We start from the raw sequence: 25,219 nt of genomic DNA, 5'->3' as shown, positions 1-25,219 counted from the left end.
GATGAATTCACCCCGGATAGGATCAGTTAACCGAAAATGCATTAGATAAAAACATAATAATTTGTTACTTTCAACTGAAGAAATAATCTATAAAACAGTTTAACAGTGGTCTGATGCTGCAGGATTACTTTAACAAAACATGTTAAAGCTTTGAGCACCACAGACAATGTTGTAGTGGTGTGGGGGGTAGGAATCCCAGAGATGGACATCTCATATTAAAGACATAAAACCAAAATTAACTGACGTGACAGATAAAGTGTTGTTTTTTGGAATTTTGATAAACTGAAACTTGAATACACCTTTAAACATGTTGCCTCAATCCGGATTTGATGGTGAATACGTTTATAGTCCTAATATGACACAGAGTTGCTATTAGACAAGATCACTGTAGTGACTAATGACACGGGATCCTTACAGGTTTATATCTAAGGGCATCCCAGTAGGATCCAAAGAGAGTGGCCTGCGCCCTCAGGAAGGCTCTTGCCACACCACTTCCTGTTGCTGTTGACTGCTTCTTCAGCTTGCTCTTCAGAGAGGACACCTGGTGGAAAACATAAAGAGAAAATATGGGGGAGAAGCACAGAGACAGGGAGTGAGGGAGGGAGGGGGAAAGAGGAGAGATGAAGGGGTAAAAGTTAAATTATCACCTCTGAAATTGGTGGAGGAAACAGCTAGCCCATTCTGGGTGTGAAGTATCACATTTGCAGGTCATCTCAAAAAAGAAAAGGAAAGAAAGGAAAAAGCTTCAGACTTTCCTCCGAGCTTATCTGTTGTGCTGCTGGGAGCACCTGCTGCTTTGCTAATTGAGCAGAGGACAGGGGCGGTGAGAGGGAGGGGATAGCAGAGAGGAAATGGAAACTCGCATCCCTTCTCTTCCTCTCGCACCCTCTCTCTCCAAGCTGCCACCCCCACCCGCCTACCTATCACCTTCGTGCTTTTTCCGCTTATCCCTCCATTTATCCTTACTCTCCTCCTCCAATTTTTCCCTCCCATGTTGGCTCTCCCGGACTCCCTCTAGAAAAGGACTCTTGACATAAAATGTCTTTAATTATTTTCCCCTCTCCAGGCTCTGTCTCCAGGACTCCAGGCGAGAATGGAGGAGCAGCAGGCCCGAGCTTGTTTTAGGATGACAAAAGACTCGCTCTGGCCACTGGGCCCTGGGGAGTCTGGATAGGAAGTTGTCAAGAGGCTCTCCTCACCTGCTCAGCAGTAGCCTGACTGTGTTGTGGCAGAGTGAGGAGGAGGAGGCAGAGATAGCGAGGGACTGCAGCTCTCTGTGTGGGCTGTGCCAGCTTAGCACAAAAGCACAACGCTTGATTGGGTTGTGCACAAGGTCTAAATTACTGTAAGGCAGTGTGGTGTGGGCTGTTAGCAGTCACACAGGCTCGAATCACAGTTTTAAAAAGAAAAACCTATGTGTTTAACCTTTAAACTCAATTAGTAGGAAAACAGATTAATTGTAATTCGTCCCTGAGAAACTTTACATTGTTTTGCCAGATATTCTATACTGTATAGCAACAGATAATAGGCTACAAATGCTAAAATAAATGCTGAATTTTTTCTGAATAGGACAATATCACTGACAGAACCCTGTCTGTAGCTCACAGAGGTGGAACTTACTGAACAGCAAGTACACCTGCTCAAGTAGAGTACATAATGCAAGTACAGTTTTTGAGGTACCTGTGCTTTACCTGAGTATTTTAATTTTCTGCTACTTTATACCTTACTACATTTCAGAGAAAAATATTGTACTTTGTAGTCACTATATTTTTTGATTACTTTAGCTACTAGTTACTTGTCAGGATGAGGTTTATAAAACAAGAGTATAATCATAAGATTTATCACTCCTTGGTGTAAGATTCACAAGTTATCCAGCAGTAATTCAAATTAGAAGCAGATAAGGTAGTTAAAATGAGCTCTACCTTTATCGGCTGCAACATTAAATGTGGCGTACACAATAATTATCATCGAATAATACGATGCACATCAATGTGAACTGTGCCACTTTGCATATTTTATGCTACTATGTTTGTACTTTTACACTGTGGTACTGCTACTTTTACTTAAACTATGTGAGTACCACCACTGGTGGCTGGTCAGGACTTGGTGTCTTGCTCAAAGACACTACAACTGGGCAGATTAACATGGCTCCCAGGTAAGGACTCTCCACATTCATACGTGTGGGGCGACTGTGGTTCAGTGGGTAGAGCAGTTGTCTCCCAACTGGAGGGTTAGAGGTTCAAATCACGGTGCCTGCAGTCGAAATGTCCTTGGACAAGACACTGAACCTCCAAGTTGCCCCCAGTGGTTAGAGCCATCGGTGTGAGTTGGCGCCGCAGATGGCTGCCTCGGTTCTGTACCGGAGACAAATTCCTTGTGTGTGTGTGTGTGTGTGTGTGTGTAACATACTTGGCTAAATAAAGGTGATTATCCTTATTTCTACTGTGCTACCATAATATGGTGTGAGAAAACTGACTGCACATGCAGAGCTGCTAAAGTGTTTGTGAAACAACCAAGAACAGAGTAAATGAACATTTTTTGTTAGCGGTCTGTTTATGGGATTTAACACTGCATTGCATATTTTACCAGCCAATTCCATCACCTCTTAATACAGTGCAACATTCGGTGATGGTTCCGTGTGTGTCAGATATTCATGTGCTATTTCTGTCTGGCTTATCAACCTCTGTAAAGCAGCAAGGAACATGCATCACATTTATCAGTACTATTAGTTTTAGTGTTGCCACTCGTACTGTCGTATCAGTATTTGTGGGCTGGAAGACCAAAAAGAAAAGATGAAAGCAGGAGAAAATTTGAGGCTGTGTCTACCATTAAATGACCCCGGTTCATATCTGTAATGTGATAAAATTTTGATCAGGTCTATTTCAAACAGAGGTGGCCAAATATATCACGCCGTGAAGCCGGGGTGTTGGAAGGATATCGTGGCCTGGCATCTGCAATTAGCCTAACTGGAAAACTTCAGGGAGGAGAAGCGAAGTGTTAGCACAGCCCATACAGAGGAGAGACAGAAGGAAGCAGAGAGGCTGAGAAAGAAAGAGTGGCAGTCTTAAACTGGGACATAGACAAAATGAACAGTGTTGATTCCTCTCCCTTGGGCTTTCACACTCTCCACAACGTCCCCATGCTGCCAATGCAAATGCTCCCAGGCATCAAACAGAAAGTTTATCACGGTTAAATTAACAAGTGTCATCTCCATATTCACTCATTGTGCTAAATGCTTTTATGTTTATGTAAAGCCCTTTCTGAATTAATATTTAATGTTTATGTGCATTTTCACTGATTTTTTTCATCCATGCAAATCATTAAACTGTCTTTTTTTGGGGGGGGGGAATCAAAGCGAACACAATGTCAGTCTAAGAGGGGAAGGCATACCCCAAAGACTGTCAGAGAAGACGGGAGAGCAGAGTTTACTCTGCACAGCTCTGTACAGCAGCTTTGAACGGGTGAGAGAACTGCAGTGGCAAACACTTTTTAATGAGCTGGGGACACAATCACTTGTGTTATGCTTCCCAGGGTTAGAGAAAAATGAGTGTTAAGGCATATGTTCAAAGTTTATTCACAAGTAAGATCAAGCATGATTAAAAATATTCTTCTTTAGTCATGTGGTGATTCAATAATTAATCAAATATAACAAATATAGCTGTAGTGCATGACAAATACCAGAGTAGAAATTTTGCTGACAGAGAATTGAAATGTACTTTACGGTTTGCTCCTTCAAGTATCAGATGCAAATGCTAAATGTGTGTTTGGTAATTGGATTTTGAATATGGCGCCTACACCACAATCATCAGGTATGTCTCCACGCTAATAGCTCTGTCAAACTAATTAACTTCTACAGCTTGAGTGAAGCTAACGAGATACGTACAGGCATCAGAGGAAGGCCAGGCTCTACAGGTGATAACCCTATTTGGCAGTGACATTTTTTAGTGTAAAGTCACAGTGGCAGCGATGAGATCAAAGACAGAGAATCCCCCCATTGGGTCCAATTAGAACTACAGCATTGTACAGGGAAGGGGTGGCAGGAGGAGAGACGGGAGTGGGTGGCTGGGAGAGAGGAAGAAAAATACTGTTGAGTTATGATATTCATAATCTATGCAGAGAGGCCTTTCCAGTACAGGTCTTCTCCCCATAGCTGTGATCTTTTCAATTTACATCAAGGGAAGATGGTCAGGGATGAAAGCGGGGCAATCAAGGCGCGCAGCCCACAGAGGGCAGACATGGGGCCTCATTAAGGCCCAGCCCAGCCAGCCCCAAACAGGGTTTGAAGTGCATCACATAAAGAGCATGGGGTCAAAGGTCAGACATAGAACAGAGCTCCATTTAACTCTCCAGCTGGAGATGGTAATTAGCAGGTGCAATGATGATCCTGCAATGGATGATATCACTGTAGACGACACCAGGCATCTGTGTGACAGTGTGTGGGTCTGTGAATGTTTACACACAAATCGTACTCACATGCAGAATATGCAGCTACAGCACATACACTACACTACAAGCTTTTGGATAGTAATAAAAAAAAATAAATAAATAAGGTGATGTGAAGTCAACAGCACCACCTCACACTCTTTGCAATAAACCTACATCTGAGAAAATTATCATAATTTTAACACTTAATGTTGTGTCTGACATAAACCAACATAACTGCACAGAATGATCAAATAATCAGCCAGAACACACACACACACACACACCACATATGAAACCTGGTCACTGCTGTTAATGAAGCACTCAACTTCTACTTTTAGTTGAAAACATGACAAAACACAGGACAAGATTACATTTATTATTAAATAAGATTAACTGTAAATGAAAGACAAAAGTTATACACAGAACTCCAAGTTTAAAATTTTCCACAAAATGTTCATGAGCATAACAAACCCTCACAAATAACAACCCTGACACTTGTCTGTTGTTAAAAAAAAATAAAAATAAAAAAAGTTGGGTTTTCTTCTCACAAAAAAGAATGTTTTGTTTAAGATTCTGTCCAGGGAAAGAAAGCCATGGGGATGCAATTAAAGAACTACAAAGAAAAAAAATAGTTATGAAAATCTCCCACTTTCTTTTGATGTGCTGCAGTCTGAGCTGTACACACACACACACGCACACACACACACTCACATCTGAGCAGAGACACACAGAGAACCGGCAGATACTCGCACACATGCCCATAAATACATGTAACTTGAAATGTAGAAATTTTATTTATTCAATTTAAAATAAAAGATGAATATTCTCTTTTTAAGTCAAGCTGCACAATAATGGGTATATTACTTAAAAAGCTGATGGGGTGGAGTCAACTACAAACCCAACTAACCACATAAAATCTTAGGCAGGACAGTAAAAATCACGAGTGAAAATTTAATTAGCAAAGTCACTGGATTAAAGAAATGTGCAAAAATGGTGAGAGACTAGAACAGACAGACTGTTACGGCATGTAGTGAGGCATATGATTCATGCTAATCTGCTGTTAAGTACACGCAACACAATATATTACTCAGGCAAAATGAAAATGAGTGAGAAAGCAGAGACGAGAAAAGTCTACAGTGTGTGTGTGTATGTTTCTCGCTGCCATGAGATTCTCCCCGGTGTGGGGTTACTTTGTCAAGCTGACCTCTTATAGCAGCTGAGCGGCTGAGTTTTGCATACATAATTAACTACAGCTAAATGTCATCTCTCACTTCAATAACTAACGCAGTGGGTGATGCTGCTCTCCCTTTTTTTTTTTTTTTTTTTTTTTTTTTTTTTTACTTCCAATCCAGAGTGAACTGCCGACAGAACGACTATGTGAAAATGAAGTGCAGTTTTTAAACTCTGCATGACTAAATGAAGGGCTGTTAACAGGGCGGAGAGAGTGTATGTAGAGTTCAGCGCCGTTTCAAATCCTAACCGCTAAATAATGTTTCAAATGAGTGCATTTTGAAATTTGCAGCTGGTAAAAGTACAAACTCAAAAACAACAACAACAACAGAACACTTGACACAAAATCAGCATGTTATTATATGCTGTAGACATCAAGAGCGTTTCTGGTTAAGTGCCATATTTAACTGAGGTGGAGCAACCACATTCCCAGGTCTGAGCTACCACCGAGTTAGTTCAGCATGTGAGTGGCTTTACTGGTGAAATGTGAGATGATGCTCCCTTTCTAGCATCTAAACTAAATGGGGGAATCTGGTGGACAACACAGAAACCTGTGAGTAGCAAAAGTTTATTCCCGAAGTAGATCCGAGTTCCGCTGATGAACAGTCCTGGCTGACAATGTGTAGGTATCTTTGCGTGTGTCTGTGCGTCTGCGTGCGCGACTGTTTTCCTGCTGTCTGCTCTATTCCGCTGCAGATGATGATGTAGATGCTGTTTTCTGGGAGCGCTGGAAACAGAACGCCAAATTAAAGGCGCGATGTTTGATTAAGTGTGCCAGGTGATCTCAGGAGAGGCGTGCAGACACAACCTCAATCCCCTCATTCATTTGTAAACCTCCAAATGCAGGCTTGAAATACAGGAAGTAGGAGTGTATGCTGTAAATTTCCCCCTTGATTGGGAATACAAATGATCAAATGTATGAAGGCTAGGAATGTATGGGTACACGGTGTCAGCAAAGTAGCGAGAAGCAGAGAGGAGGAGAATAGAAGGAATTAGGCTGTGATGTGAAAGAGAGCATCTGAAAATAAAGATGTAAGCTGCATTGTAGGACCTCACCTTGAATGTGTGGCACAGAAAGAATAATACATGAAAAAAAAATCTTCCGTCACCGGTTGGAGATCAATTGCCGGGATCAAATAAAAATCTGATTCAGACACACACTGTTTGTTTTCAGAATTAACAGACTCTCCTAATTTGCTATTCTTGGATACTTTTAATGACTAGCGTGGTAAACAGCTCCATCGACCAAAGCCAATTATAACTTTATCAGCACAATCTGAGCGGAAGAGGAGGAACTGTGGATCTCAGGAAAAGAAACGCAAACACCTTGATCTCCCAGGGAAAAACTACAGTTTGTTTCAGAGTATTTCTTTCCAGTGTGCCTGTCAACACACTGATTTTACTGACACAAGCACAGTCTCTCAGATTAATGTGATTTATTTACATGTATAAACTGGCAAAACTTTTAGCTCAACTTAAGAAATCTTAAAATATGCAAAATCCCACTAAAACTATACAAGAAAAAATACTTCTGTAATAATATCACAGTGTTGATGTAAAATAACAGAACAAAAGCGACACAAAAGCTCCTTTATCTGTGTTATTTTTCCAAAGATACCAAAATATACTGGTTAAACATTAAGATATTGATGTATGTCTTAACTTTAACATATAGAAATTTCCCTCAACATTTAAAAATACAAATCCAGAACAATATTACAATTAATGTAATTAACGGGGCTTTGATTCATGAGACAATCTGAAAAATATTAAAGGTTATTTCAAAAATTTGCTAAACTCTTGTATGACCCGTTATGAATACGTGTCTCACTCAGTCCACTTCTGCTAAACAGAACCACTACTGACATGCTAGCATTAAAAATAGCCAATAAATGTAAAATATTATGTGTGAAACTGTGGGAAAAGAGCATCAAGGAGCGGGCACTGCTGGAGCCAGTGTAGGGGTCCTGTCTGAACGACGGCGGCTAATTCAGGACAACTGTGAACCCTGAACCTGCTGAAAGCGCGGCCACTGGTCAGCCAAGCCACATAATGGAGTCCACATGTGCTCGTGGCCTGTGCTGCCATAATTAGACTGATCTCTAAAGGTTTACTTAAATCAACACCAGAGTGCTTTGTTTCCCCTCTTAGACTGTAAATATGCACAAGAATTGCCCGTGGCCTTTACCTTTTAATCTATTTCATGGTTTATATATTCATACAACATGATGCTAAGCTTTAAAAGTGAGAATAACCATTACTTCATAGGTCTCGGGGCTTCTGTTTCACACTGAAAAAAGCCTGAGTGTTAAGTAGCCAATGTTATAGTGAGAATTACAGAGAAGTGAGGAGTGGTTTTAATAGCTTTGAAACAACATGCAGCAGTTCAGCTCAGGCAGACAATCACTCAGCATTAATCAAGATTTCAGGCCTCTGTTTGACAAACCGCACAATGCCTCAAACATCTCCTAGTGTGTAAACACAAACATCAAATGCCATGTGGCATGTCCTCACTACTAATAAGCAAACTAACAAGAGACCTGGAATTCCACTCAATTAGTACCTGCTTGCTTCCTTATTAATGTTCTAGCCCTGGTGAAAAGATGAGAGGAGACAGACAAAAATGAATAGGAACAAAAACAACAACAATTTGTTACAATAAATATATAATGCCAGTGAAGTGTTCATTTCAGGTGGTATAATTTGACATGATATGTGGGCTATGTTCTGTCATTAGTCTGGAAAAATGGTGAGTAGGGGATCAAAGCAAGAAGGCTCCGAGTCTGCCACTTAATTTATCGCAAGGCAAAGACAAAGGCTTTCCTCTCTACTTCTGTCACTTTTCAAAAGCCCTGAGTCCTTTTTATGACAAACTCAGTGTGCAATTTAATGTAGGGCTCGAGTCCCTGGGTGCAGAAAAGCAAGTAGGCAGGAAGTAAAAAGAAGGTACTGTAGCCAGAAAGGCACACAGGCAAAGAAGCATGAAAAGCCAACAGTGGGTGCAAGAAACGTCCAGGCTAGCGGAAAGTACAGTGAGAGAGAGCGAGAGACAAGGAAGCAGACAGGTGTCATGAAACTCAAGCAGCCAGGCAGGCGATAAGGCAGGCAAACAGGCTAAAAAGTAGGCAGGAAATGGCAGAAAATATAGGTAAGAGCGCACTAATGCAGGTAGTAAGGAGGCATTCATAAGGTGTAGCAGGTGGAGTAGGCTGAGCTGTGCTAAATCAGGAGAACCAGAGTGGGAGTGGGAGCAGGTCTGGAGTCTGCTGGGCAGCAGATTGAATTACATACTGCTGGTGGGGCAGGAGTCTGGTAGGTGGTGGAACATGAGTGTATACTGTCAGCAGCGTGGGAAATAGTGCATCCACAACCTCAGCAGGTCTCAGTGCCTTGCAGAGGAGCTTTAGTACACAGACCCAGAACAACAGCTAAACAGCTTCTACAAAGACAGGCAAGACAAGCAAGTTTGGTGTTTTCTATGTTTGTGTTGGGGTGTGTGTGTGTGTGTGTGCGTGTGTAAAAGTGTGAGTGACCCTGACGCCATGGTGATGCTTCCTGTAGCACTGACCGGCGTCAGTGTTCCATTAATTAAAGAGACGATGTGCTGGCAGGTGGCTTTACTGCCCACACTGGTAATTGGCCCCCTTCTTCCCACTCTCTCCCCCTAGAAAATCACCCATCTCTGCCTTTTCTTTTCTTTTCTCTGCCTTGTTCCCTCCTCCTATCTCTCATTCTCTGAAACGTGCCAGTGGGCAGGCAGAAATGCAAGACTTTGTGAAATAATGATTAGAATGGATGGAGATGAAGGGAAGGGAGTTGCACATTTTCCCACAAGCCTCTGATGGTCGGGGAAATGCTGTTCGCCTTCAAGCGTCATACGGCGCGACGGGAGTTTACTTTAGACAGCCACAATCTGAGGAGCCAGTACTGCAGTCATTAATGATGTGGGGAGGGGACAGAGCTGTACTTTGACAAGTTTACGCATGTATGTGTGTGTTTTTCTCAAATGTGTGTGTGTGTGTGTGTGTGTGTGTGTGTGTGTGTGTGTGTGTGTGTGTGTGTGTGTGTGTGTGAGAAAGTGTGCACAAATGTGAGTATGAAAGTACAGTGGAGGACAAGAGAATGTGGTTTTATGTAAGGAAGACAATGTGTGAGGAAAAAATGAACCTTCTGTGTGTCGTGTAATTAGACACTAAATGTTACGAAGCTCTACAGTAGATGGTGTGTGTGTGTGTGTGTGTGTGTGTGTGTGTCTCACCACGTCACTGGGTAGGTTGTGCAGGTCATCATAGGGACTCTCCAGGGTGTTCGTGTCCACATTCAGAATGACCACATCCTCCAGTGAGCGACTGCGTACTCTCTAGAAGAGGACATGTGCAGCGTTGTCAGCAGCAGCACACACACTGTCACGCTACCAACATCTATCAGTATTAAACTAATCTCCACCAGTAAATATCATTACATGTCAGAAGCATATACAAGTTCCTCGGTTAAAATTTTCTGAATATATATATATTTCTAAAATCTGTTTTTGCATAAGAAATTAAATGCTGATTCTTGCGATCAATTATTTTAGAATTTTACAATCATTATTATTCTGGTAAAGTCCTCTGTGCTTGACCTATTTCAAATAATAATGATAACAATGAGCCAGAAAATATGATTTAATTAATTATAATAATGAAAAACATTTTAAATCCTTAGTTTGGCCAAAGTGTGTTTCCCAGCAGACAGTCGCTTCTGTCCTCAAGCCCAGGAAGGAGAAACCACAGTGGTCACATTTAAAATCACACTGTCATCACATTCTGTTACGATTAATGATGAAAAATTGTGTGCAGAAAAAAAAAATTTGAATATCTTTACTGTAACACACACATGCTCACAAAATGAAGAATGGCACCGAGAGGACAAAGCTGGATTGCACAAACATTTTCCACCGCACCAAACCCTCATGCATCAACAGCAGCACAGTGATGCTGTGCTGTGCACAACCTGATGGCAACAAATTCAACAATTATTTTTGTGGTGCAGGATGCAGACAGGTATGTGTGTGTGTGTTGGGGGGTGGCGGGGCAGCTTAGTGTGTGAATTTCTAGTTTGTCACTTTTGTGACAGCCTGTGCAGTGGAGGCTCACATGCTGATCTGGACTAATTATGTAGTGGCGGAAAGGGGGTCTGTCACGGATGCAGAGTGTGATAAATACTGCCACTGCCGCACCTGTCAGACAAATATCACACACGCGCGCACACGCACCGAAACACACATGCACATTTCAAAACATATGCATTTGCTCAATTACACACAAACACCTGACATACTAACACTTACACACAAGTGTGAATGTGCGCGTACTTGCAACATGCATTCACACACAACAGCAGCGCTGGTGGCAGCTTGCCCCCCAACCAACACTCCAGCTTTAACAATAAAGGAAGAAAGCTCTTTGTTTGCAGATGTTTTTTCTGCCTTTCTTCCTCTGTCTTTTGCTAAGAATGTACATGTGGAAGTGAGGGACATAAAAAAGGCAAAAAAATATTGTCAATTTTTTTGATTCAATGTGATGAAGGAACCTAAATAAAATTGCTTTTTTTAACACTTAAATCATGAACTGAATTCACCAAACCAGGTGCAGCAATGGCTGTTTCTTATAAACTATGAACTGACAATATACAGTTTACTGCATCTTCACCTAATGTAATTCAGATTTTTTTTAAACATATCCACCCATCAAGACCCTGAAATTGTTAAACTATATCTGAAACAATTCACAAAACATCGACATTTAACCTCTGATATACTGCACAGTTTGCATATACAGTGTATACATCAGCTGGCAGCAGCAAATATAATTATGGAGATACACTATTATGATGAACATTTATGCACATGCACATTTATGTTCATACACATACCCACAGATAAACTAACGTACCTCGAGCAGACTGAGATGGACTCCTACAAAGTACGGCATGGGGGCACTGTGAATGGAAAGAGCAAAACAAAGCTGTGAGTAGTTTCAGAGGGTTTGTCTTTCAGGTTATTCATCAAACTCTAAACTAGCATCTTTTTTAAAGTGGGGATTTGTTTCTTTTCTCTCTATTACACAACTGTAAACCAAATAGCATTAGAACGTATGATTGTTTGACAAAATTAGCTAAATTAAAATAAAGTGATGACCTGACTGTGATACAACTTGTGATATAATGTGTGATTATTGTACCAGCTTATAGATTTAATTATTAATAAAAAAAAACTAATAAAGAACTATTTTATTATTTCTGGACATTATCTAAAAACAGATGTGCAGTGGATGGATTGAAGCTAATCAATTGGGGGGGGGGGCATGTCATAATATAATCATAACAAAGACAATCACAGCATAAGGCAAATCATATTACACGTAGAACATCACTGCTGACTATTCAAAATGATTTTCTCAAGAAACACCGTCATACTAAAAATGGAAAACAACATTAAATTAAGTGTGTGTGTGTGTGTGAGTGTGTGTGTGTGTGTGTGTGTGTGTGTGTGTGTGTAACAGAGCAAACAAACTGATCTGGACTGGATTTTGGACAAGTTCCAAAGTTGTAGCTGACTTGTGGCCTTAACGTTTAAGATGTGATTCTAAAACTGACACACTCAGTTAATGACTAAGTGTTCACTGACCACGAGGGACACTGCAAAAAAAATACAGAGAATACTAACGCACAACTGTTATTATTACTGCTAAATGTAATAGCAACAACAATAAACGCTTTTGCAGAACATTCAGTTGTGTTTTTCCTCTCAGAAGATGGCAGATTCAGAAAGTTTGAAAAGACTTGGAGCACTTCTTAGAAAGCCAGAGGGTGACAAAAATTTTTTGTTTTGGGCTAAATAAATACACTTTGCATGGTTATTATCATGTCACTTGTACAGTATATTCGGTCATGCTCATCTTCGTACTGAAAGCTAGTGCTAGTGAGAGGAAAGGCTGAATCACAGAGCTGAATCTCTACCGAGATGAATAAAATCAACAAACCAGTCAAATAATAATAATAAAAAAAAGAACATTTTTATGATGAGGTTTGCAGAGGCAGCAATAATTGGATAGCTGTGGGTCAGCATATTCCTGGCCAGAATGATTCGGAAGCTTGTAATCAGCTTAAAGAAGCAGTGAAAACAAGCAGGCCTGTAGCTCTGCGATGGACACGCTGTCCTCTCTGTTTTATGTATTTACAGTACTGACTTCATCAGCACTTACACACACCAGCATGCTCAGAAACTCGGCTGCACTGTGTGCACACACACACACACATACAGAATACATAATTTTGTTTTCCAATCAGTACATGGAGGACAACCCTGTGATTAAATAAGATAATGATGAGTCTTCACAGTGTGTTGAAAATCACATTTTCCTGTCAGTGATGAATAGCTTTTTAAAGCTGAGGTGTCCCCTCACAGTAAAACCAGGCAACTGTATGAAATATCAGCACTGATTCAACAAAAAACAGCTTCTTATACACAAGCTGACGTCCCCTCTCTGTGTTTTTTTAAACATGTACAGATGTGAAGTTGAACACATGTAGATGGGCTGTTATTTCTGCTCTCCATTCAGTTTCAATCAGGTCCAGTCAGATTTATTGGATCTGCATTGGATTGGTGGTAATGAACCCCTGAGAGGGCAAAGATGATGAAAGTGTGGTGCTAGCACTGGCATGAAATATGGAGCAAGGTGATTCAGGCCGTTCATTATGTTGAGGAGCCACACAGGAGTAGACGCATCACAAGAGGAATCGTGGGAACAACTCGATGAACAAGTGGGAGAATGACTGAACATGTGTGAGGTTTTTAGCAGCAGAGCTTAGTGCATGACCAGCACACATGGCACAGTGTGTGTTTGTGTGCGCACGTGTCAGGTGTGTGGGCGTGTGAGTGAGTTGGAAGGTGGCTGGAAAATGGGAGGAAGTGGCAGAAGAGAAAAGGAGGAGGTGTAAACATTTGTTGTGACGACCCTGCTCATGTATGTGTGTGTTTCGGATGTGGACAGCCTTACCAGCAGTAGTCCAGGAGATGTGGGGGCAACACAGGGATGAAGATGTGCTGCCAGTACATGGGGAAGAGCAAAGCAGCTGCACCGTGGACACATGCAGTTAACTACAGAAAGAGGCAAGGGAATGAACTCAATATAACTTTCTATGATAATCCAAAAAATGAGAACAAGTGAAGACAAAAATACCCTTCCCTACTCAAAGTTTGATTTCACTCTGGAGAGGTGCCCCTAAGAAAGAACTACAACAAATTGAGAAAATAACACAATAAATTTCTACTGTTTCTTATTTCTAATAAAGTTCTACAACTGATTTATCTAGGTTTCCACACTGAGACTCTACAGAGAACAACAGCTCTATTTCCATCCAAACAGTGTCCTGTAGGCATGGTCAAGCTGTCCAGCGCTAGTGTGATGAACACAGGACCCCCAAGCTATTGTTGGAGGATAAGAAGAACGGGCAAAAAAGCTGGAGATCAACCAGCTGACAACCTCATGACAGAAACACAGCGGAGGAGAGGAAGCTCAATGAAAAGGTGAAAAGGAAATTAGAGAGAAGACTGACATGAAGAACGGCAACAACTGCTTTACACACAGAGAACATGAGGCCAGTGCTTCCTCTTTAACGATTCAGGTGTGGTGGGTCTTTTTCGTAATAATGTTGCAACTCATGCACACTGCATTGCAAAATTTAAATGAAAAATGATTTAAAGTACCAATTCTAACCTATTTCAAACTAAAAAATGAGCACAAATACAAGCCCAGCGTTCGTAAGTAACTCAGTGTCATAGAACTCTTAAGACTTGCACAAAAGCAACAAAAGGAGTCCGACAGCATTGACAGTAACTGTAAAAATCTAAATTACCCAAAATGACTAAGAAATTAAAAAGAAAATATGGAACAGTAAATTTTTTAACAAACAGTGAAAAGCAATCACATGAAGATGACGTTTCCTTTCAAAATAGCTCTGTGCATTGTCAAACCAACATTACACACAAAATTAAAGTCATTGTCTTCAAGCCAGTACAACCCTCTTAACATCTCATCTCATGAAAATGTCACTATAGTAATGACCTGCAACACACACACGCACACACACACACACACACACACACACACACAGGCACATGGCAGGAGAAAGAGGCGTTAGCTCATCCCCCAGATTAAAATAACATGATTAAATATGGAAAGAGAACAGAGGTCTGAGGGGCTCCTGTGGGACTTCATTAGGGCAAATTGCCAAAGAATGAAACATGAGTTAGCCAAGAGAGACTGCGGGCTAGGCCAATACCGCTGGGACCCTGGAGCAGCAGCCGCTGTTATACTGCTGCAGCTTCACAGTCAATGTGTGAAGCGGACACACACTATCACACATACACGCACAACTACCAGGAGACCCCCTGCTCACTGACACACACAGTGTCACAGATGACCAGCCAAAAGCGGGCGAGCTCGTGGCTAAAAACTACCGCTGCCAGAGAAAGCGAAAAGGGGATGCCACCCATCGCAATCCACCAAAACATCAAACCTGGACATCTGAAAAGCTGAGCGTTTCTGTGTCCGCGTGCCTCTCTCCTTGTATGTTTGCCTTGGCTGCATTCATTTTTCATATCTGCTGAAAAAAGGCAATGGTCTTTTTTTTTTTTTATTGTCTCCATGCAATCTCTCATACACCCAGTCCCACAATAGTTAGGACTTAATCAACATTTAATTGGTGTCTTGCTCTGTGTATCTGCAATATGCATATTTCCACTGCCTGCTGTCTTCAAATAAAACACAATGCCACACTTCTGTCAAGATTAATTCCCTGGCAAACAGTTTGTTTTTTTGTTAATTTAGAAAATAAATCAATGCTATGAATATTAATGTGTGAACGTGAAGCACTTGGTGGAAGAGCTACTATCAAAATCATCCCACCCTTCTCCCTCTTCCAAAAACGATGACAGTAAGTGCCCATTAAGCTGTGGATGAAGAAAGGTCAGCAATCCGGCTGTGGATACGCGTATACACGTGTGACATGCGCACACACATACAAACTTTAGTGAAGAGCCAACAGGCAAGTGTATTCCTCCTCTGGGAGCGTGAGACAAGCCTCAGCCATTCACTGGTACCAGGAGGTAATGGCACGGAACACCTCGCTAACCAACTCCAATTATCTCCACCAGGCCTCAAGGTGAGCCCCCCACCTGGCATGATTTACTCTCAGGTTGAAAGGAAAATCAGGACTCTCTCTGCTTCTCTTCTTCTCAGGCTGGGTGGCTGGCTGGCTTCAGGGAGCTGGATGGGGGGGGGGGTTACTGAAACTAAGATAATTTACAAAGCAAATCTAGATTTCTGTTTTCTTGTATTTGCTATCTCCAAAGCGATGAAGGTGGCAGTGTGCCCCAGATAAGCCAAGTTGGAGGGAACTCCAGAGGAATAGTTCACATATTTCCTTCTCTAATTCAGAGTAATACAAATTCCTGTATCCTTGTTCAGGTGGTTCGCATGAGAGTGGGTCATGAGAGGCTAAGGCTGATAAAATATTTGCCAGGCTGATAAATAATAGATGAGTGGAGCCAAATGGCTTACACGCTCCACAAAAGACCTGGGTGCTTAATATTCCATTCAATGGAGAATCACAGATACAGTCCCCAAGAACAAATACAGGATTAGGTGCTGGGTCCAGCCCTCAGGGACCAGGGCTTTGCCCAGTAATGAGGGGCTGCCTGCCTCTCACACTGTGTGTGTGTGTGTGTGTGTGTGTGCATCTTGCCCCTTCCTCTGAGAGAAGCTAAGCGATTATACAGCGACAGCCTGCTTCAAAAAGCAGTCAAGGTCTTTGGTTTGGCCCTGAGAGCTTTCCGAGTGCACTGTAGCCGAGACAGAAAGTGTCCACACAAACACTGGCTTTCACACATTCATTCAATAACACCAAAGGGGAAACAGAAAGAGAGAGACAAAGAGTATTAAAAGAAATGAAGAGAAGGAGGTGAAAGCATTTGCATTGCAGCTTTGATATAAGTAGCAATAAACCCTAAGAGGTCACACACCAGCTTGAGTGCGATCATGTGCTGTGTCCTAATTCCATTTACATACCACTAGTATACAGAACGCACCACATACTAAATGTCTCAGCATACTCTTTCTGCAGTGAGTATACTAAAGATGCTTTTCATAATAATAGTAAATGACATGAACCGAAAGTCAGTCTGTGATTTCGGGTGTCACTGACTATTAAACTTCACAAATGAGACATCAAAATGTTTTCCCAAAGATTTGAAAGTTATTTTTGTTGAGAGCTGGACCCACCAGAGACAAGAGGAATCCTGCAACTCTCAGTGTGTTTCCACTCACACCATTCCTCTTTATCTGAACAACTGGACATGAAGAAGTGAAACACAGACAGAAAAGGGAGAAACTTTGGGGACCCACATTCACCACTTTCACATATTATTGTACATGTACTGTAAAAGGGCTGCATAAAGGTGTCTGAGCTCTTTATGAGGCTGAGAGTATAACCAACCCCCTATTCTGCTCAAGGATGAAGCAGCCTATTGCACGTTAATTTACAACGAGAGCCGAGTATGGGAGAAATAGCTGCTGCTACAGGCGATGTAATTCAATTTGACAGGCGGAAAGGTATCAACAGAATTGCTCTTGACCCCCTCACACCAGTCTTAAACAGTCTGTCCCCCTCCAACTCTGTCCTTACACATACTCCAAACTCAATTCTCTCTTGTCCTTTCCAAGAGTCGTTTTCATCCAAATTCTTCATTTCTTACTGTTTTCCTCCTCTCCTCCTGCTGTCCTTCTGTCCATTGCCACCTCTCCCTTGTTTCTCTGTTGGTTTATTGCTGTATTAGCCTTTCCCGCTCCCCTCCCCTGCACTGAGTAAGTCACCAATTACCCACGCTCTGCTTTTCGCTTTGTTGAGAAATGCTGGTGTCAGGCCCGGCAACATTCAGGTGTGCCGCAAACAAGTAGGTGGCACTGGGAGAGAAAGAGAGGGCACACAGGACAACACGGGTATCAGCTAACGCCAGGCCTCCCACACGTGCACACACAGTCACTGACTCTCTCCCAGAAAGACATAAGGCATAAGGTACAAACACCTGTGAGTGCACAGGACACACACGAACAGGTGCATGCAAAGAAGACACAAACACCCACAACATGCACATACTGTACTCAGCCACAGCGGAACAGCATACACGTTAAGTCAGACACATGGCATGTGGCTGAGATGAGTCTATTGAAGGGATTGAGGGGAAAGGGGGGGGGATGTCCTGATGTTCTGCAGATGCCCAACAACAGAGAGACACATTAAGACACCCAGGAAGACGGAGGCAAAGTCAGAGAGAACGAAAGGTGCAGCTAGAGTGAGTGAGAGACAGATGGACAGAAAACAATATGTCAGTGAGGTGGAATAACTAAGGCAGAGAGAAAGTAGAGAAGCCAGGTGAGAGGAGAACAACAACAGAGGAAAAGGCAGGAAACAGAGAGACAGCTGGCACTCTAGGGCATGGTGGATGGATAGCTCCTTGTTAGCATAGGCCTGACAGGCTGATGGGACGGCTGCTGTCAGCCAGTGCAGGAGTGGGCTGTGTGAGTTTGGGCAATAGGCAGGGCAGAGGCTGGGCTCGAGAGCTGGGGGGCCTCAGCAGATGAAAGACACAGAGGGTGGTGGGGCGATGGTGGTGGTGGTGGGGGTCCTCCCAACTGACTAGTTAGAGGAAGGGCCGATGCAGCCCTATTATACGGCCCTATGACAAGGCTGTACGCTCGACTGGCTCCCGCCCTTGCGCCACCGCCGACCGGCCTTTTAAAACAGTGGTACCATTCACCTCCGGTCACGAAACAGCCATAAGTCAACTGACGCATTGTTGTAAGATCATGATTTATTCCTTTGCTGTTAGCTGCTTGCGAGACGCGCCGGCCATGTACCGACAGACTGACACGCTGGGTTCACCGGGGGCTTTAACACAGGCAGTACCTAGAGCAGACAGAATAAATGCAGCATATCTGTGTGTGTGCATGCGTGTCTCTCCCTCTCTGTCTTCCCTATTTCTATTCCCTGTTTCTCTCTGCTTGGCTGAGAGGCTGGACAGGCGGAGGTGGTGAAAAGCAGCTGGATGGTACTAACGATGTTACTAACAATACCGTCTCTCATACATCCCCTATCTGTGGCAAGCTGACTGCAGAAATACGGTATTACTGATCCATCCAGGGGCCGCTAACCCTCACTTTAACAAACATTTTGACAAACTCTGACATTAATTATATATTTTCCACCCTTTAAGATATTTGATCACAAGACAGTGGTGGGGAAAATGAGCTGGTCTCTTTTCAGTGTGTGTACACTTGCAGTAGAGAGCTGGCTTCAAGAATCATGGCAGCCATTTCCACTTGAGCTAGAAGGTCAATCTACTGAACAGTAAGAAATAATGCATCACAGGAGCAGTAATAACACTAGGCCTGCTAGTAATCCCAGTGGAGATGTGAAAATGCCTTAGTACTACAGTGCCTGACATATATTGCTACCAAACCAAAACACCTCTCCCTGAGGAAGATGGATGGGTAGACAGATGAGTGGATGAGGGATTACAGAGGATAAAAGGCTTCTAGAGGTAAAGGTTTGATGCGGAAACTCTTAAAATATCCTGTTGGCATATATTTGTTTAAAAAAGGATTTGTCCCTGAGCTGCAGAAAACTGTAAATCACAGACAAAAACCACTTCCTCTCTAAAAAAAAAAAGAAAAACACCTTCACCCTTGAATCTGATAATGTACATCATGTAACCCTTGTGTCACAGCACAGTGTGCTGCCTAGACCTTGAGCAGAGGTGTTGCTGGTCTGAAAAGCTAAGGGGAGACAGGTGAAATTCTCTAAGGGCTGGGTAATTTTTACAGCTTCTCCTGATTATAGCTCCTAGGGGGAATCCTTGGGCACTGTTCCCTCCAGCTCCCGTCACCACCGCAGGCCCCTCCGGCTGTTCGCTGTTCTGCAGCCTTGTACACCAGATAAGAAGGCAGGACCAGCTACATTACAGACACAGATAGGACCCGGATGACATCACTTCCCTCTCCCATCTCATCTGTCATAAACATTTGGCTCTGCCTCATCACCAGCAAAGATAACATGGGGAGGATGGAATGAGGAACAGAGGCAGAAAGAGGGGGAGAAAGACAGAGAGATTTCCTCCCTCATGTGGACAGACAGAAGAGGGTTTAAATTATGAGAGAGATATAAGACAAGTAATAAGGGATAATTTAAGGCTTGGGGGCCATTAATATGCTGCAGTTATAAGATAAACAGTCAAAAATAATCCAGCTTTAGTGTGGATATCACAGGTTGTCATAGTATAGTCTGCCTGGGTACGAAGAGGTAGGAGGGTGAGGGGAGCCATATCAGTTTGACTGTCTCCGCACAAGTGGTGTAGCCATGTCAGATAAAGATTTTTGTTGCACTACTTGGGGTTTGATATCCTGATATCTGAATACTGATGAAGAGTATCAATTTCAGTTTGGCAAACAGCCCCAATATTTGAGCTACATACCTTTTCGGGAGGGTGAATCGGTTTCTGAATTTGGTATAAAGCCAAAAATAGCAAAAGTGACTCTCTATGACTCTAAATTAGTAACATTGTCTATTAATATAATTTATTGGGTGCATGTAAGATAGTCTACCGAAGTCCCACGTTATCAAACACAGCAGACTGACAACACAACATTTTGACTGACAGTTTCAAAATGTTTCGGAAATGTATACCAAACACAGATGCAAACAATATTTTGAAATGAAGAATCCTTCCACTAGTTGGAATATTCAGGCAAACCTATTTGCCCCTTGTTTCTGACAGGGCAGAGCTCGAGCCCGACTGCAGCTGAAAGAATGAACTCACAGTGCTAAGCTTGCTCGAGGTAATGATGATGCGCCGTTCGTGCAGCATACTGGCATAGAGCTGGAGCATGTTGTTGACGTCCACAGCCACAAAGTACTCTGTCAGGTTCCTCTGGAGACAGACAGGAACAGAAATATATGGGGGTATATAACAAACTGTCTTTGCTTACAGTAAAGTGTCAATGCTACAGATTGTGTGAGAACCAGAGTGTGCCATAAAGAGAAGACATGCAGTGTTGGCTCAAAAAGGACTTGGACTTCCACCTCTGCACATATTGTTTTACAGTAGAAAAAAAAAAAAAAAGGACGAGAAATGCAGACTTAAATGTCATTTATGACTGTTCCCAATCTGAAACAGATATCTGATCAGAAAATTAATACTGTATGAGACAATATTGCTTAAAATTGTCAGACTGATTACTGATCACATCTGGTATCCCTTATTGTAAACACTTGTGATGCTGGATTTGAGCTACAATTTGAATGAGAGCATGGTTCGGGCCGCATATTTCTGTCCGAACCTGACCCTGTCTGAGAGTGTGGCGCCCGAACCTGACCTGGACCCAACAAGCTTATAATGTACCGTGTCAGAACCCGACCCGAGTCTGACACAGTTGAGTTTGTATGTGTGTTTTTCCTGCATGAAATATTTGAGTGTTCCAGAAGTATAGCCTAAAGTTTGACCTATAAACCCGAACCCAACCCACACCCAAAAGTCATTTTGAAATTATTTCTAAATTCCTGTCCGAACCCGGCCTGATCACTCAGGCACTGACGGGTCCAGTCGGTCTCGGTTCAGGGATCCACACTCTAGCTTGAATATAAAATCAAAAAGAAAATGAGGCCAATTTGAATCCTCTAAAAGCGTATTCACATTATTACTATGGAAAAATGACAGTCTTGTGCTACAGTGCTAACACTGCTAGCAGTAGATGTCTACACTTCAGAAACAGTCTTGGTCACGGCATGGTGGTATCTCGCAAATTAAACAGGCTGTCTGGGAATTCAGAAGCACAAGTAGGCTAAACTGTTTTTCATCAGTTCAAACAGTGGTCAGAAGTCATTGGCTGCATCCTGAAGTCAGTGAACTGAGGTCAAAGTTCAACAAATTTTAACGCATCCCGTGCTCCACGCAACAATGAAGAGGCGTGCACAAAAGGCTGTTTTTCCGCAATAATGTGAACACGGCTCAGTGCCCATGGTGATCACTGAATTTCAACATTAAAAGTAGAAGCACCACAGGAGATAAAACTAAAACAAAAGGATGATGCAATGATTTCATAAGGTGACAAGTGTATCTGATTAAACGATTAAAAGTGATTTAGAGGCAGAGATGTTTCTAGAAGAGAGGGATATCTCTTCATCTTGCTCCATCTCTTTTCTTTTCTTTTCTTTTTCCATGAATACTTACACTCTCAGGGATAGTTGGCAGTCCATTGATATCTGGGGCGATGAAGTAGGAGTGCTGCAAAAACACAAACATGCAGGAGAAGGGAGAGATAAGGTCACAAATGAAACACACCACTCACACAGAAGGGAATGAGGGGAAGAGGGGGGAAAAGGCCGTTCACTTTGTTCTATGATTTATAGCTTATCTTCAGCTCTGTCTATATGAATTGCTGAGCTGGTGTCTGAACTGTGGCAATGCTTTTATCAGGCCTACAGAACAGAGAAAGCTCAATAGCAGCGCAGCTCCCTATAGACACAGACTGGGTGATGTCTCCGGTGGAAAACTGAGTCTTTATTTAAGCATTAAAAAGCCTTGTGGAGCACCAACACAGACAGAAGTATATGTGCACATGTGCACACGTATGCCTCCACACAGACACACATACAGGTTGTTTAGAGGATCACAGGGCTGCCTGTCTCACTTTGGGAGAGCAGGGCAGGTTCAGTGTTTAGATCAAAGGGGTCTGAGAGAGGTGCTGTTTGGAGACAGGTAGACAAACCACCAACTGAAACTCATGTCTCTCACACACACACACTCCTGTATCCTTAGTGCACCTGCATCTCTCTAGGCCTTCGCTTGAACATCTGTCACAGGTCTTCATTTAAATCCACTGTAACATGTAAATATAGTAGAGTATTAACAGTAAAACAGTACAATTTCTTCATCTGTACAGGGTCTAAACGTGTGGCTACTCTCTACTTGTTTTGCAAATCACTGAACAAATAATGTCTGAACAAATACACAGTCCATGTTTCCCCTAATAGTACAGAAGTTACTAGATTTGTGGCCCGTGACATCTACATGTATGACCGGAGAGCTGGTTGCCAAACAGCAATGAATTTGAAACCAAGTCTGACTAGGAAAAATTTATAGGTTAGCACATACAGTAAAATGCAACTGTGGCAAACCATCGTCAACTCAAGGTATTGTGCAACTTTACTAAGACCTTGGACAGGAAAAAAATCTATTTAAAAATCTGTGTAAACGGCCAAATAAATTCTACACACTGACATTAGAAGACAATTAATATAATTAAAAGCATGCAAACATGAGGTGAACCATGGAAAAATCAACAACTCCACTGAAATTACCACCACCAAGATAGAAAGATGCCCGTGATTACAGAAACACCAGATAGAAGAAAAAGAAACATTTTTTAAAAGAGCATGCCATGAAGAAAGACCAAAGATTAGATTAGATTCATTCTGTATTATTCTGAACAGTGCTCATTTAACCCTAACCCATGACACTAGTAAACTAAAGGTTCCAACATTTTCCAGTAAGTACAAAGCCTGTCCAGGAGCACATTTTACCACATTTAGTGGCTATTGTTCTGGTGCCTGACACTGAAATTTTCTTAAATCTTTCTTTAAGCACACAGAAATTTCTACCAAGTGCTAAGACTTTCATTATCACGAGTGAAAAGACTGATGCACATTACTCTTAAGTGACAGTGACAGCAAATACAACACTAACAAACTGTCACAGTTAGAAAGAAATGGTAGCACGGCCACTTCTTGTCTGTGGCTGACATCAGGATGTTTAGTTGAATGTAAAACAAACTAAAATATTTCACCCCAAGTGCATGTGGAAAATATGAAAACAGTTATCATGGACAAACAATTGTCCTATTCCCAGAGGAGGGTCATTGTTGTAGTCAAGTGAAGCTTGGAGGAAATAAAGACTCAGCACAAACAAACACTGAACTGGAACCAACATCCATGGCTTCACCCTGGGAGTATAGGATATATGATCATTAGCACCCTTCTTTAATGTGAGTGAATGTTTAAATGTTTGAAATACTATGTCATATTTCGTGCACAGTATTTAGTACTGCCTTCTTCTAAATTAAGCTGCAACATTTGCAGTAAAGAGATAGGAAAACTCCTAAATACCCAAGCAATGCTAGTATTTCCACCCTGTTTCCAGAAGCAGCAGGAACATATAAAAATGTAATATAAAAGTTAATTTTATAGTCAAATAAAATTGAATTTTAAGAGTCATGTGCAACTGTAAAAGTGAAGTAAAAGTTCATGTTTTACTTTGTTTGTTCTGATCACAATCATTGTGCAGCATGCTGGTTGGCGACTAGTGTCAGTTTTGACGTGCGGTGTAGTATAGAGCACATTGTATAAAACAAACTTATTATTCCAAAACATAAAGCTATGTTGGCTATGTTTTCTTAATAACTACATAAACTAAACATTTTTCAGATTGGCTCTTACAGTATGTAAACAGTTAAATAGCTGCACTAAGTTTTGGCAGATAATGTATGTATTAATACGTTTAATGAAGTCAGGCTTTCCACTGTGTTGGAATACTTATGGAGTACTTGGTAGAGCTTTTTCTTGAAACTGTATTAGTTAAACATGCGAGTTGCTAAAAATATTTGTTTCATTGTCATTTTTAGCAAATCTATTCATATACCCACGGAAAAGAAGAGCAGTAACAGGATAATTAAAACTAAATGATCCAAAAAAGTAAATTGTTATAAAAGACTAGGGACTTAGACTGGGGAGATACATTTGAGGCTATACACACAGTAAAAATCTCAAAGCATCTTTGCCTTCAGTTCTCCTCTGTCTACTTAATAATGTCTCCCTATTGGTCTACAAATTCATGGTAGTGTGATCATCACAAGCCATGCTCTTCAACTCAACCCAGGCTTTCACTGGCTGTTTATATGCTAATCTACTTTATTTTTTGTCCCTTCGAATACATGTTTATACAGAAACATTAAAAGTGGGTTAACTGGAAAGGCATCAAGGAGATTTTTGAACACAATTGCCTTTGCTTTAAACATAAAGTGGGGGGGGACTTTTGATATTCAGAGAGAGAATATAGAAGAGTGGAATGATATTAATCATTTACAAAGTTTGATTGTTTTCCAGAGGAAAAGAAACATACACCAAGGACCAGGGTAGTTTGTTTTGTTATATTTAGAAAGATAGCGCAGCTTATTTGGCCAAATTGGAAAGCTGTGACTCCCATGCGATTAGTACAGCAGCAGTTTCAGATTTCACGGCAGCCTCCTCCCCTCTCTGCTGTTCACTCATTCCCCTCCACTCACCGGCTCCTTGCTTTGCCGATCTCTCAGTACTTGCCCAGTGGCAATATACAACTTCTTATTCTTGCACAATGAAAGAAGGAGAGAAAGAGCAAAACAGGGTTCACACATTAAAGGGGACAATGATCCTT

General features: G+C 41.8%; 1 protein-coding gene across 2 annotated transcripts in view; it reads right to left on the bottom strand.

The window, feature by feature from the left end:
* dennd1b (DENN/MADD domain containing 1B) overlaps positions 1-25,219 on the bottom strand; it is a 101,733-nt gene that overhangs the window by 27,737 nt on the left and 48,777 nt on the right. Inside the window, exons 8-14 of one of the 2 annotated variants that reach the window (XM_020612084.1) lie at positions 25,092-25,151; positions 21,983-22,036; positions 20,573-20,683; positions 13,695-13,795; positions 11,589-11,634; positions 9,914-10,015; positions 416-541 (exon numbers count right to left, since the gene is read on the bottom strand). In XM_020612084.1, the coding sequence (XP_020467740.1) occupies positions 416-541; positions 9,914-10,015; positions 11,589-11,634; positions 13,695-13,795; positions 20,573-20,683; positions 21,983-22,036; positions 25,092-25,151 (600 nt within the window). The remainder of the gene's footprint in view (positions 1-415; positions 542-9,913; positions 10,016-11,588; positions 11,635-13,694; positions 13,796-20,572; positions 20,684-21,982; positions 22,037-25,091; positions 25,152-25,219) is intronic. The other variant, XM_020612085.1, reaches the window with a different exon arrangement.

This window comes from Monopterus albus, unplaced genomic scaffold, assembly GCF_001952655.1.
Source record: "Monopterus albus unplaced genomic scaffold, M_albus_1.0 scaffold120.1, whole genome shotgun sequence".
NCBI classification, from domain to species: Eukaryota; Metazoa; Chordata; class Actinopteri; order Synbranchiformes; family Synbranchidae; genus Monopterus; species Monopterus albus.
This window is presented reverse-complemented; position numbering and strand designations above follow the sequence as displayed.